Source organism: Salvelinus fontinalis, unplaced genomic scaffold (assembly GCF_029448725.1).
Source record: "Salvelinus fontinalis isolate EN_2023a unplaced genomic scaffold, ASM2944872v1 scaffold_0199, whole genome shotgun sequence".
Classification (NCBI taxonomy): Eukaryota; Metazoa; Chordata; class Actinopteri; order Salmoniformes; family Salmonidae; genus Salvelinus; species Salvelinus fontinalis.
The window spans coordinates 225,547-237,396 of record NW_026600408.1 but is presented as its reverse complement, the minus strand read 5'-3'; the positions used below and the strand labels follow the sequence as shown (position 1 = coordinate 237,396).

General features: G+C 47.2%; 1 protein-coding gene across 2 annotated transcripts in view; it reads left to right on the top strand.

Moving 5' to 3' along the window:
• Positions 1-782: 782 nt before the first annotated feature.
• Positions 783-11,850, top strand: part of LOC129844366 (TSC22 domain family protein 1-like) — a 35,372-nt gene continuing 24,304 nt past the window's right edge. Inside the window, exons 1-2 of one of the 2 annotated variants that reach the window (XM_055912686.1) lie at positions 783-1,065; positions 1,601-3,522. In XM_055912686.1, coding sequence (XP_055768661.1) covers positions 1,051-1,065; positions 1,601-3,522 — 1,937 coding nt within the window. In that variant the 5' untranslated portion in view covers positions 783-1,050. Of the gene's footprint in view, positions 3,523-11,850 lie in introns of both variants that reach the window. The other variant, XM_055912685.1, reaches the window with a different exon arrangement.

The window sequence follows — 11,850 nt, the reverse complement described above, 5'->3', positions numbered from 1 at the left end:
GCATGAGGCAAATGGTGGTCACACCAGATACTGACTGGTTTTCATGAGGCAAATGGTGGTCACACCAGATACAGCCTGATCAACTCTATGTGAAGGAGATGTGTCTCGCTGCATGAGGCAAATGGTGGTCACACCAGATACTGACTGGTTTTCATGAGGCAAATGGTGGTCACACCAGATACAGCCTGATCAACTCTATGTGAAGGAGATGTGTCTCGCTGCATGAGGCAAATGGTGGTCACACCAGATACTGACTGGTTTTCTATTCCACGCCCCTACTTTTTATTTAAGGTGACCAACAGATGCATGTCTGTATTCCCAGTCATGTGAAATCCATTGATTAGGGCTTAATTAATTTATTTCAATTGCCTGATTTCCTTATGAACTGTATGTAGCTGAGTAAAATATTCGAAATTGTTGCATTTCTATTTTTGTAAAGTATTTAATGTTCACTGCTGCTGCTAACCTCCAGTCTAACACTAACCAACCCGTCTTGGTTGTGTAGCGCAGTTGTTAGAGCATGGTGCTTGTAACGCCTGGGTAATGCGTTTGATTCCCAGGTCCACATACATAAGATTTCTGCACGCATGTCTAAGCTCATTTGGATAAAAGCGTCTGCTAAATGTCTTATTATATGAACATTTGTTGTCATTTTATGTGAGTGGGAAGCACAGAGTTATACATCTCGTAAAGGTATTCATGTTGAGGTCATTGCAGGGACCGACTGGTAGCGGAACCGAGCGAAAGCAAATGTTCTTTCAGCTCGCCACTTCGACAGCTCGTTGAGGGCATGCGCAGTAGCTATGTTTGCATGTCCTTCCCTCTTCTCGTCGTCAGGGTGAGCTAGCTAGGTAGCTAAAGTTGTGTCCTGCGCCCGTGTCAAAGGGGCCAAGCGAGAGGATGATGAGGATACAACGACACTGACTAGAAAGCGTCGAGATGGATTCAAACACGTTTATGTGCTAAGAGGATGTTTATCCAGTGATGGGTGTCTGACTGAATTCTCCAACAACAAACCAGAGTCTAGGAGATGAGACTCAGCGTCTGGTGATGCCATCGATGGAGGTGATCTCTAACGACATAGCTTCTGACGCTGAATTTGGCACTAACGTTATAATATTCACGTCAAATTATTTATTCCAGTTAGATATTCATGTTATATTTAAGACATGTTTGGTGTTGTTTAAACGTTTCTATAAGCGCCTCTTCGTAGTTTACATTTCAGCTAGCTATAAGACATAGCTAAGTTAGCTTGGTTGTTCTGGCCATGTCTGAGCTAACATTAGTCATTCGCATTCACTTAATTATCGACAGCTTAATACACGCAGTCAGAGTGAAGTGCTCAACTACTGAAAACAGAAAATAACATCGACGTCCCTGCTTTGTTGTGATTTATTGTGGGACTGTCACCTTGCTTACGTTAGCCACCGTTGGCTAACTATTAGGTAACTATTAGCTAGCTAACCTCTGACTACATTAACGTCACTAGCTAACGTTATTTATGCCTGGCTATAACAACCATCTAGCATTAGTAGCTACACAGCTAGCCACTTCTTTGCCCTGTTACTGGCTTCGTGTTGGTCACAAAATGCATCAACAGGACTTTTCAGGAGATTCCTCTGGGTCTAGGAAGATGTCTTTCCACAATAGAAGAGGCAGTAACACCTCCGGTAGTGGCGGTGCATCAGGGTCTGCTGCAGGTAGCAGTAATGTAATTCCCACTGATGATTATCAGTCAACTAGCCAGGCTGGGTCCTCCTCCCCTGGGCCGCACCACCAACCCCTGAGCCTTAACCTCCCCCAGTCCGGGTCTCAGGTGAAAAAGAAGAGTGGCTTCCAGATAACTAGCGTGACCCCGGCCCAGGTCTCTGTTAGCACCAACAACAGCATAGCGGATGACACAGAGAGTTATGATGACATGGATGAATCCCACACAGAGGACCTGTCCTCCTCTGAAATACAGGAAGTGTCCGTATCTCGGGACACCGGCGTCCCTGAGAGGAGCTCCTCGGACGAGACCCTGAACAGCCCCCATGGGGTGGAGACCCCAGGCGCAGCGTCCCCTAACGAACCCCTGAACCCTCACTCCCTACCCCAGGACCCTCCGTGCGAACCCCTGCAGCCTCAGGGCCCTCCGCAGCCTGGTAACATGGTGAATGGGACTGTGCATAATCTGCAAGAGAATGTGGTGCCAGCAGCCTTTACTGTCTCAGTGGCAGGGGGGAGTTCCTCTGAAATGGCTGAGCCCAACCAGACCCAAGTGGGGCAGGATATGGTGGAGAATACCACCGCCCAGTTCTCTGTTACCGTCACTGCTGGGCCAGGCATGGATGTGTCATCCATAGTCAGTGGTAGTGGTGTCCCTCCCTCTGCGGGCCCTATAATCTTTGACAGTAGTGGAGGCCGGCAAGGGACATCCAGTGGAGTAGGGGCTCTCCCTGGAGGCACAGGGCCCACCAATAGCACTCAGATTGGGGTGTCAGTAGCAGTGGCACAGCCTGTGACCTCCAGCACCCAGACACAACAGACTCAGAACCAAGCCCCTCCGGGGTCTCGCTTCAGAGTGGTGAAGCTGGACTCTAACTCAGAGCCGTTCCGCAAGGGAAGATGGATGTGTACAGAGTACTATGAGAAGGAGGTTCCCCCTGCCGTGCCCACTTCTGACCTAGCCCCTGCACCCAGCGCTGCCGGCCCAGAGAGCCAAGCAGGGAATGGAAGTGTGGTGGCCGGTGTTGTCCAATACGGAGGCACAGAGATGGGAGCAGTGGCACCCCAGATCTTGCAGCCATACCAGCACCAGGACTACACCAGCCCTGAGACTGTCCAGAACTCTCAGCAGGCCCACATGGTCCCTCAGGACCCTAACCCTCTCCTGTTGCAGCAGACCAGCATGGTCCCCCATGGTACTCTACCAGCAGCCCCCCAGGTGAATGCCCAGGGCGCTCGGAGTCAGGCCATGCCCCAGCAGATGCCCTATGATATGGAGCATGCACAGACAGGCTACCCCATGCCCCAGCTCCCAGCGGGGATAGTGAGCCAGACAGGCAGCCGGCCTCCAGACTTCATACAGCCTACGGCTCCTCTCCAGTCCCAGGTCCTCCCCCCACACCCTGGCTCTCTTGGGGTGTCCATGCCTGGCCCGGCCGCTGTCCCTCAACCCCTTCAGAGTCAGCTCCAGAACCTCCCAGCTCAGCAGCTGCACCAGCACCCCTCCGCCCCTTTCGTGACCACACTCCGAGCCGACCTCCAGCCCCTCCTGACTCACGGGGTGCCCCTCAGCCACACCAGCCTGGCCCAAAGTGGGGCTCTGTACGGGGGAAGCATCCCCACCCTAACGGCATCCCAGCTGGAGGATGCCCAGAGGCTGCTGTTTCAACACCAGTCCCTGCTGACGCTGCCCCGGCTGGGGGCTGCAGGAGGGGGCAGCTCCATGAAGAGCATGGGGATGGCTGGAGATGCCAGTGCCTTAGTGGCCGCTGCTGCAAGCCTGAGGACACAGTCTGCAGATGGAGAGGAGGACAGGTAAGGATGGATGGATGGTATCAGTGTTGGAATTAGAATTGTTGAAGATGGCTGAGTCTATATGACATCAGACTGCTTTAAAGGTCAAATGCAGCCGTTTCTGGGTAACAGTTAAGTCGGCCTACCTTATTGGGATAGTTTTACATTTAAAATGCTAAAAAATAAACAAATAGCTTCTTAGCAAAAAGTTTCTGCAATTTCTCAAGCAAGAACTTTGCCAGGACTGACTGGTCTGAGTGGGGAGGGGAAGACAACTGAGAACTAGCTGTTATTGGAAGAGAGGTTTGGAACTCTCTTTCTTATTGGTCTATTAACTAATATACCGCCTGGTGATGTCACCAGGCAGGCCAAAACTCCATCCTACCAAAACAGGCTGACATTTCAGGCAGCCTTTTCAAACAGCTCTTACACTAAAAGGGCATTATCATCATTTTCACAATTTCATAGTATTATTATTATTAGTATTATAGTATTATATTATTAGTATATTATATATATACACACATACAGTGGGGCAAAAAATTATTTAGTCAGCCCCCAATTGTGCAAGTTCTCCCACTTAAAAAGATGAGAGAGGCCTGTAATTTCCATCATAGGTACACTTCAACTATGAAAGACAAAATGAGAAAAAAAATCCAGAAAATCACATTGTAGGATTTTTTATGAATTTATTTGCAAATTATGCTGGAAAACTTTTGTTATTGACCAAATATGTATTTTCCAGCATAATTTGCAAATAAATTCATTAAAAAATCCTACAATGTGATTTTCTGGATTTCTTTTCTCATTTTGTCTGTCATAGTTGAAGTGTACCTATAATGAAAATTACTGGCCTCATCTTTTTAAGTGGGAGAACTTGCACAATTGGGGGCTGACTAAATATTTTTGTTGCCCCACTGTATAAAAATACACACACACACACACACAGTACCAGTCGAAAGTTTGGACACCTACTCATTTCAGACTTTTTCTTTATTTGTACTACTTTCTACATTGTAGAATAATAGTGAAGACATCAACACTATGAAATAACACATATGGAATCATGTAGTAACCAAAAAAGTGTTAACCTGTCTAGGCTGAGGGTGCCGCTAGCGGCACTCCCCCCCCCCACCCCCATTGAAAAGGCAGAGCCGCGAAATTCAAAAAAAATATATTTTTTAAATATTTAACTTTCACACATTAAAGTCCAATACAGCTAATGAAAGACACAGATCTTGTGAATCCAGCCAACATATCTGATTTTTAAAATGTTTTACAGGGAAGACACAAAATGTAAAGATGTAAATCTATTACCTAAAAACACATTAGCATAATCCACCATCTTTTATTTGTCCACCAACACCAGTAGCTATCACCAACTCGGCTAAACTAAGATATTTATAGCCCCTAACCAAGAAAAAAACTCATCAGATGACAGTCTGATAACATATTTATGGTATGGGATAGGTTTTGTTAGAAAAATGTGCATATTTCAGGTAGATGGCATAGGTTACAATTGCACCCACCGTCACAAATGGACTAGAATAACTACATAGAGCAACGTGTTTACCTACTTACTAATCATCAAACATTTCGTAAAAATACACAGCATACACTAATCGAAAGACACAGATCCTGTGAATACAGACAATATTTCAGATTTTCTAAGTGTCTTACAGCGAAAACACAATAAATCGTTATATTAGCATAGCACAGGTGCAAACATTACCCCAGCATTAATTCTAGCCAAAGTGAGCGATAACGTCAACATCGCCAAAATATATTATTTTTTTCACTAACCTTCTCAGAATTCTTCAGATGACACCCCTGTAACATCACATTACAACATACATATACAGTTTGTTCGAAAATGTGCATATTTAGCCACCAAAATCATGGTTAGACAATGTGAAATGTAGCCCAGCTGGTGAGAAAATGTCCGTGCGCCATATTAGACAGTGATCTACTCTTATACATAAATACTCATAAACGAGACTAAAAAATATAGGGTGGACATCGATTGATAGACAATTTAATTCTTAATACAATCGCGGAATTACATTTTTTAAATTATCCTTACTTTTCAATACAGTTTGCGCCAAGCGAAGCTACGTCAAAAAACATGGCGTCCTAAGCCACTAACATTTTTCAACAGAAACACGATTTATCATAATAAAAATGTCCTACTTTGAGCTGTTCTTCCATCAGTATCTTGGGCAAAGGATCCTTTCTTGGGTCTAATCGTCTTTTGGTGGAAAGCTGTCCTCTTGCCATGTGGAAATGCCAACTGCGTTCGGGATGAACTGGAAGCGTGCCCAGCGATTCACAGCGTTTCAGAAATAAATGTCCCAAAATCGCACTAAACGGATATAAATTGCTATAAAACGCTTTAAATTAACTACCTTATGATGTTTTTAACTCCTATAACGAGTCTTAACATGACCGGAGAAAGATTACTCCCAACACTAATGCTTGGAACAGGTGCGGGTCGGTGTCCTCCACGCGCATGACGCACCAAGAAAAGAGTTGCTAGCTACAGGGTTTTTTAATTTATAGTGCCTGTGAACGCGCAATCGACCCCATTCAAATCGTCATCACGTAAAGGCATCCAGGGGAAGACGTAAGCAGTGTCCGTATACTCATAGCAATAACTGTGGCCTTTTAACTGACTCCAGATCAGGGGCCAACATTTCTGAAATCTGACTCCATGTCAGGGAAATTGCTGTAGAATGGGTTCTGTTCCACTTAGAGACAAGATTTCAACTCCTATAGAAACTATAGACTGTTTTCTATCCAATAATAATAATAATATGCATATTGTACGATCAAGAATTTTGTGGGAAGCCGTTTCAAAAATTACACGATTAGCATAAATAGTGACAACAGCGCCCCCAGCCTCAACAGGTTAAACAAATCAAAATATATTTGAGATTCTTCCAAGTAGCCACCCTTTGCCTTGATGACAGCTTTGCACACTCTTGGCATTCTCTCAACCAGCTTCATGAGGAATGCTTTTCCAACAGTCTTGAAGAAGTTCCCACATGCTGAGCACTTATTGGCTGCTTTTCCTTCACTCTGCGGTCCAACTCATCACAAACCATCTCAATTGGGTTGAGGTCGGGTGATTGTGGAGGCCAGGTCATCTGATGCAGCACTCCATCACTCTCCTTATTGGTCAAACAGCTCTTACACAGCCTGGAGGTGTGTTGGGTCATTGTCCTGTTGAAAAACAAATGATAGTCCCACTAAGCGTAAACCAGATGGGATGGCGTATTGCTGCAGAATGCTGTTGTAGCCATGCTACCAGTGTCACCAGCAAAGCACCATCACACCACCTCCTCCATGCTTCACAGTGGGACATGTGGAGATCATCCGTTCATCTGCGTCTCACAAAGACCAAAACATGTTTAAAAAAATCTAATTTCGACTCATCAGACCAAAGGACAGATTTCCACCGGTCTAATGTCGGTTGCTCGTGTTTCTTGGCCCAAGCAAGTCTCTTCTTCTTCTTATTGGTGTCCTTTAGTAGTGGTTTCTTTGCAGCAATTTGACCATGAAGGCCTGATTCACGCAGTCTCCTTTGAAAAGTTGATGTTGAGATGTCTGTTACTTGAACTGTGAAGCATTTATTTGGGCTGCAATTTCTGAGGCTGGTAACTCTAATGAACTTATCCTCTGTAGCAGAGGTAAATCTGGGACTTCCTTTCCTGTGGCGGTCCTCATGAGAGCCAGTTTCATCATAGCGATTGATGGTTTTTGCGACTGCACTTGAAGAAACGTTCAAAGTTCTTGAAATTTGTCAGAATTGATTAACCTTCATGTCTTAAAGTAATGATGGACTGTCATTTCTCTTTGCTTATTTGAGCTGTTCTTGCCATAATATGGACTTAGCCCTATTTGGTAAAAGACCATCTTCTGTATAACCCCCCCCCCCCCCCACACACACCTTGTCACAACACAACTGATTGGATCATATGCATTAAGAAGGAAAGAAATTCCACAAATGACCTTTTAACAAGGCACACCGGTTAATTGAAATGCATTCCAGATGACTACTTCATGAAGCTGGTTGAGAGAATGCCAAGCGTGGGCAAAGCTGTCATCAAGGCAAAGGGTGGCTGCTTTGAAGAATCTAAAATGTAAAATATGTTTCGATTTGTTTAAAACTTTTTGGGGCATGCTACATGATTCCTTATGTGTTATTTCATAGTTTTGATTTCTTCACTATTATTCTACAATGTAGAAAATAGTCAAAATAAAGAAAAACCCTTGAATGAGTAGGTGTGTCCAGACTTTTGACTGGTACTGTATGTTGATATGACTGGTACTGTACATTGATATGACCGCTCGGGGGCAATGCAGTTCAGTCTACCACAGTCCTGGCTACTTAAGACGGCTCAGTTCAGTCTACCACAGTCCTGGCTACCTAACAGACGGCTCAGATCAGTCTACCACAGTCCTGGCTACTTTACAGATGGCTCAGTTCAGTCTACCACAGTCCTGGCTACTTTACAGATGGCTCAGATCAGTCTACCACAGTCCTGGCTACCTAACAGATGGCTCAGTTCAGTCTACCACAGTCCTAGCTACCTAACAGATGGCTCAGTTCAGTCTACCACAGTCCTGGCTACTTTACAGATGGCTCAGATCAGTCTACCACAGTCCTGGCTACTTTACAGATGGCTCAGTTCAGTCTACCACAGTCCTGGCTACTTTACAGATGGCTCAGTTCAGTCTACCACAGTCCTGGCTACTTTAGTCGGCTCAGTTCAGTCTACCACAGTCCTGGCTACCTAACAGACGGCTCAGTTCAGTCTACCACAGACCTGGCTACCTAACAGTCGGCTCAGTTCAGTCTACCACAGTCCTGGCTACTTTAGTCGGCTCAGTTCAGTCTACCACAGTCCTGGCTACCTAACAGACGGCTCAGTTCAGTCTACCACAGTCCTAGCTACCTAATAGTCGGCTCAGTTCAGTCTACCACAGTCCTGGCTACCTAACAGTCGGAGCAGTTCAGTCTACCACAGTCCTGGCTACCTAACAGTCGGCTCAGTTCAGTCTACCACAGTCCTGGCTACTTTACAGATGGCTCAGTTCAGTCTACCACAGTTCTGGCTACTTTACAGATGGCTCAGTTCAGTCTACCACAGTCCTGGCTACTTTAGTCGGCTCAGTTCAGTCTACCACAGTCCTGGCTACCTAACAGACGGCTCAGTTCAGTCTACCACAGTCCTGGCTACTTTAGTCGGCTCAGTTCAGTCTACCACAGTCCTGGCTACCTAACAGACGGCTCAGTTCAGTCTACCACAGTCCTAGCTACCTAATAGTCGGCTCAGTTCAGTCTACCACAGTCCTGGCTACCTAACAGTCGGAGCAGTTCAGTCTACCACAGTCCTGGCTACCTAACAGTCGGCTCAGTTCAGTCTACCACAGTCCTGGCTACTTTACAGATGGCTCAGTTCAGTCTACCACAGTCCTAGCTACCTAACAGTCGGCTCAGTTCAGTCTACCACAGTCCTGGCTACCTAACAGTCGGCTCAGTTCAGTCTACCACAGTCCTGGCTACCTAACAGACGGCTCAGTTCAGTCTACCACAGTCCTAGCTACCTAACAGTCGGAGCAGTTCAGTCTACCACAGTCCTGGCTACCTAACAGACGGCTCAGATCAGTCTACCACAGTCCTGGCTACCTAACAGTCGGCTCAGATCAGTCTACCACAGTCCTGGCTACTTTACAGACGGCTCAGTTCAGTCTACCACAGTCCTGGCTACCTAACAGACGGCTCAGATCAGTCTACCACAGCCCTGGCTACCTACCAGATGGTTCAGTTCCGTCTACCACAGTCCTAGCTACCTACCAGATGGCTCAGATCCGTCTACCACAGTCCTGGCTACTTTACAGATGGTTCAGTTCAGTCTACCACAGTCCTGGCTACCTAACAGATGGCTCAGTTCAGTCTACCACAGTCCTAGCTACCTGACAGTCGGCTCAGTTCAGTCTACCACAGTCCTGGCTACCTAACAGTCGGCTCAGTTCAGTCTACCACAGTCCTGGCTACCTGACAGACGGCTCAGTTCAGTCTACCACAGTCCTAGCTACCTAACAGTCGGCTCAGTTCAGTCTACCACAGTCCTAGCTACCTGACAGTCGGCTCAGTTCAGTCTACCACAGTCCTGGCTACCTAACAGACGGCTCAGATCAGTCTACCACAGTCCTGGCTACTTTACAGATGGCTCAGTTCAGTCTACCACAGTCCTGGCTACTTTACAGATGGCTCAGATCAGTCTACCACAGTCCTGGCTACCTAACAGATGGCTCAGTTCAGTCTACCACAGTCCTAGCTACCTAACAGATGGCTCAGTTCAGTCTACCACAGTCCTGGCTACTTTACAGATGGCTCAGATCAGTCTACCACAGTCCTGGCTACTTTACAGATGGCTCAGTTCAGTCTACCACAGTCCTGGCTACTTTACAGATGGCTCAGTTCAGTCTACCACAGTCCTGGCTACTTTAGTCGGCTCAGTTCAGTCTACCACAGTCCTGGCTACCTAACAGTCGGAGCAGTTCAGTCTACCACAGTCCTGGCTACCTAACAGTCGGCTCAGTTCAGTCTACCACAGTCCTGGCTACTTTACAGATGGCTCAGTTCAGTCTACCACAGTTCTGGCTACTTTACAGATGGCTCAGTTCAGTCTACCACAGTCCTGGCTACTTTAGTCGGCTCAGTTCAGTCTACCACAGTCCTGGCTACCTAACAGACGGCTCAGTTCAGTCTACCACAGTCCTGGCTACTTTAGTCGGCTCAGTTCAGTCTACCACAGTCCTGGCTACCTAACAGACGGCTCAGTTCAGTCTACCACAGTCCTAGCTACCTAATAGTCGGCTCAGTTCAGTCTACCACAGTCCTGGCTACCTAACAGTCGGAGCAGTTCAGTCTACCACAGTCCTGGCTACCTAACAGTCGGCTCAGTTCAGTCTACCACAGTCCTGGCTACTTTACAGATGGCTCAGTTCAGTCTACCACAGTCCTAGCTACCTAACAGTCGGCTCAGTTCAGTCTACCACAGTCCTGGCTACCTAACAGTCGGCTCAGTTCAGTCTACCACAGTCCTGGCTACCTAACAGACGGCTCAGTTCAGTCTACCACAGTCCTAGCTACCTAACAGTCGGAGCAGTTCAGTCTACCACAGTCCTGGCTACCTAACAGACGGCTCAGATCAGTCTACCACAGTCCTGGCTACCTAACAGTCGGCTCAGATCAGTCTACCACAGTCCTGGCTACTTTACAGACGGCTCAGTTCAGTCTACCACAGTCCTGGCTACCTAACAGACGGCTCAGATCAGTCTACCACAGCCCTGGCTACCTACCAGATGGTTCAGTTCCGTCTACCACAGTCCTAGCTACCTACCAGATGGCTCAGATCCGTCTACCACAGTCCTGGCTACTTTACAGATGGTTCAGTTCAGTCTACCACAGTCCTGGCTACCTAACAGATGGCTCAGTTCAGTCTACCACAGTCCTAGCTACCTGACAGTCGGCTCAGTTCAGTCTACCACAGTCCTGGCTACCTAACAGTCGGCTCAGTTCAGTCTACCACAGTCCTGGCTACCTGACAGACGGCTCAGTTCAGTCTACCACAGTCCTAGCTACCTAACAGTCGGCTCAGTTCAGTCTACCACAGTCCTAGCTACCTGACAGTCGGCTCAGTTCAGTCTACCACAGTCCTAGCTACCTGACAGACGGCTCAGTTCAGTCTACCACAGTCCTAGCTACCTACCAGATGGCTCAGTTCAGTCTACCACAGACCTGGCTACCTAACAGTCGGCTCAGATCAGTCTACCACAGTCCTAGCTACCTACCAGTCGTCTCAGATCAGTCTACCACAGTCCTGGCTACCTACCAGATGGCTCAGTTCAGTCTACCACAGTCCTAGCTACCTACCAGATGGCTCAGTTCAGTCTACCACAGTCCTAGCTACCTACCAGATGGCTCAGATCAGTCTACCACAGTCCTGGCTACTTTACAGATGGCTCAGTTCAGTCTACCACTGTCCTAGCTACCTAACAGTCGGCTCAGTTCAGTCTACCACAGTCCTGGCTACCTAACAGTCGGCTCAGTTCAGTCTACCACAGTCCTGGCTACCTAACAGATGGCTCAGTTCAGTCTACCACAGTCCTAGCTACCTGACAGTCGGCTCAGTTCAGTCTACCACAGTCCTGGCTACCTAACAGTCGGCTCAGTTCAGTCTACCACAGACCTGGCTACCTACCAGATGGCTCAGTTCAGTCTACCACAGTCCTAGCTACCTGACAGACGGCTCAGTTCAGTCTACCACAGACCTGGCT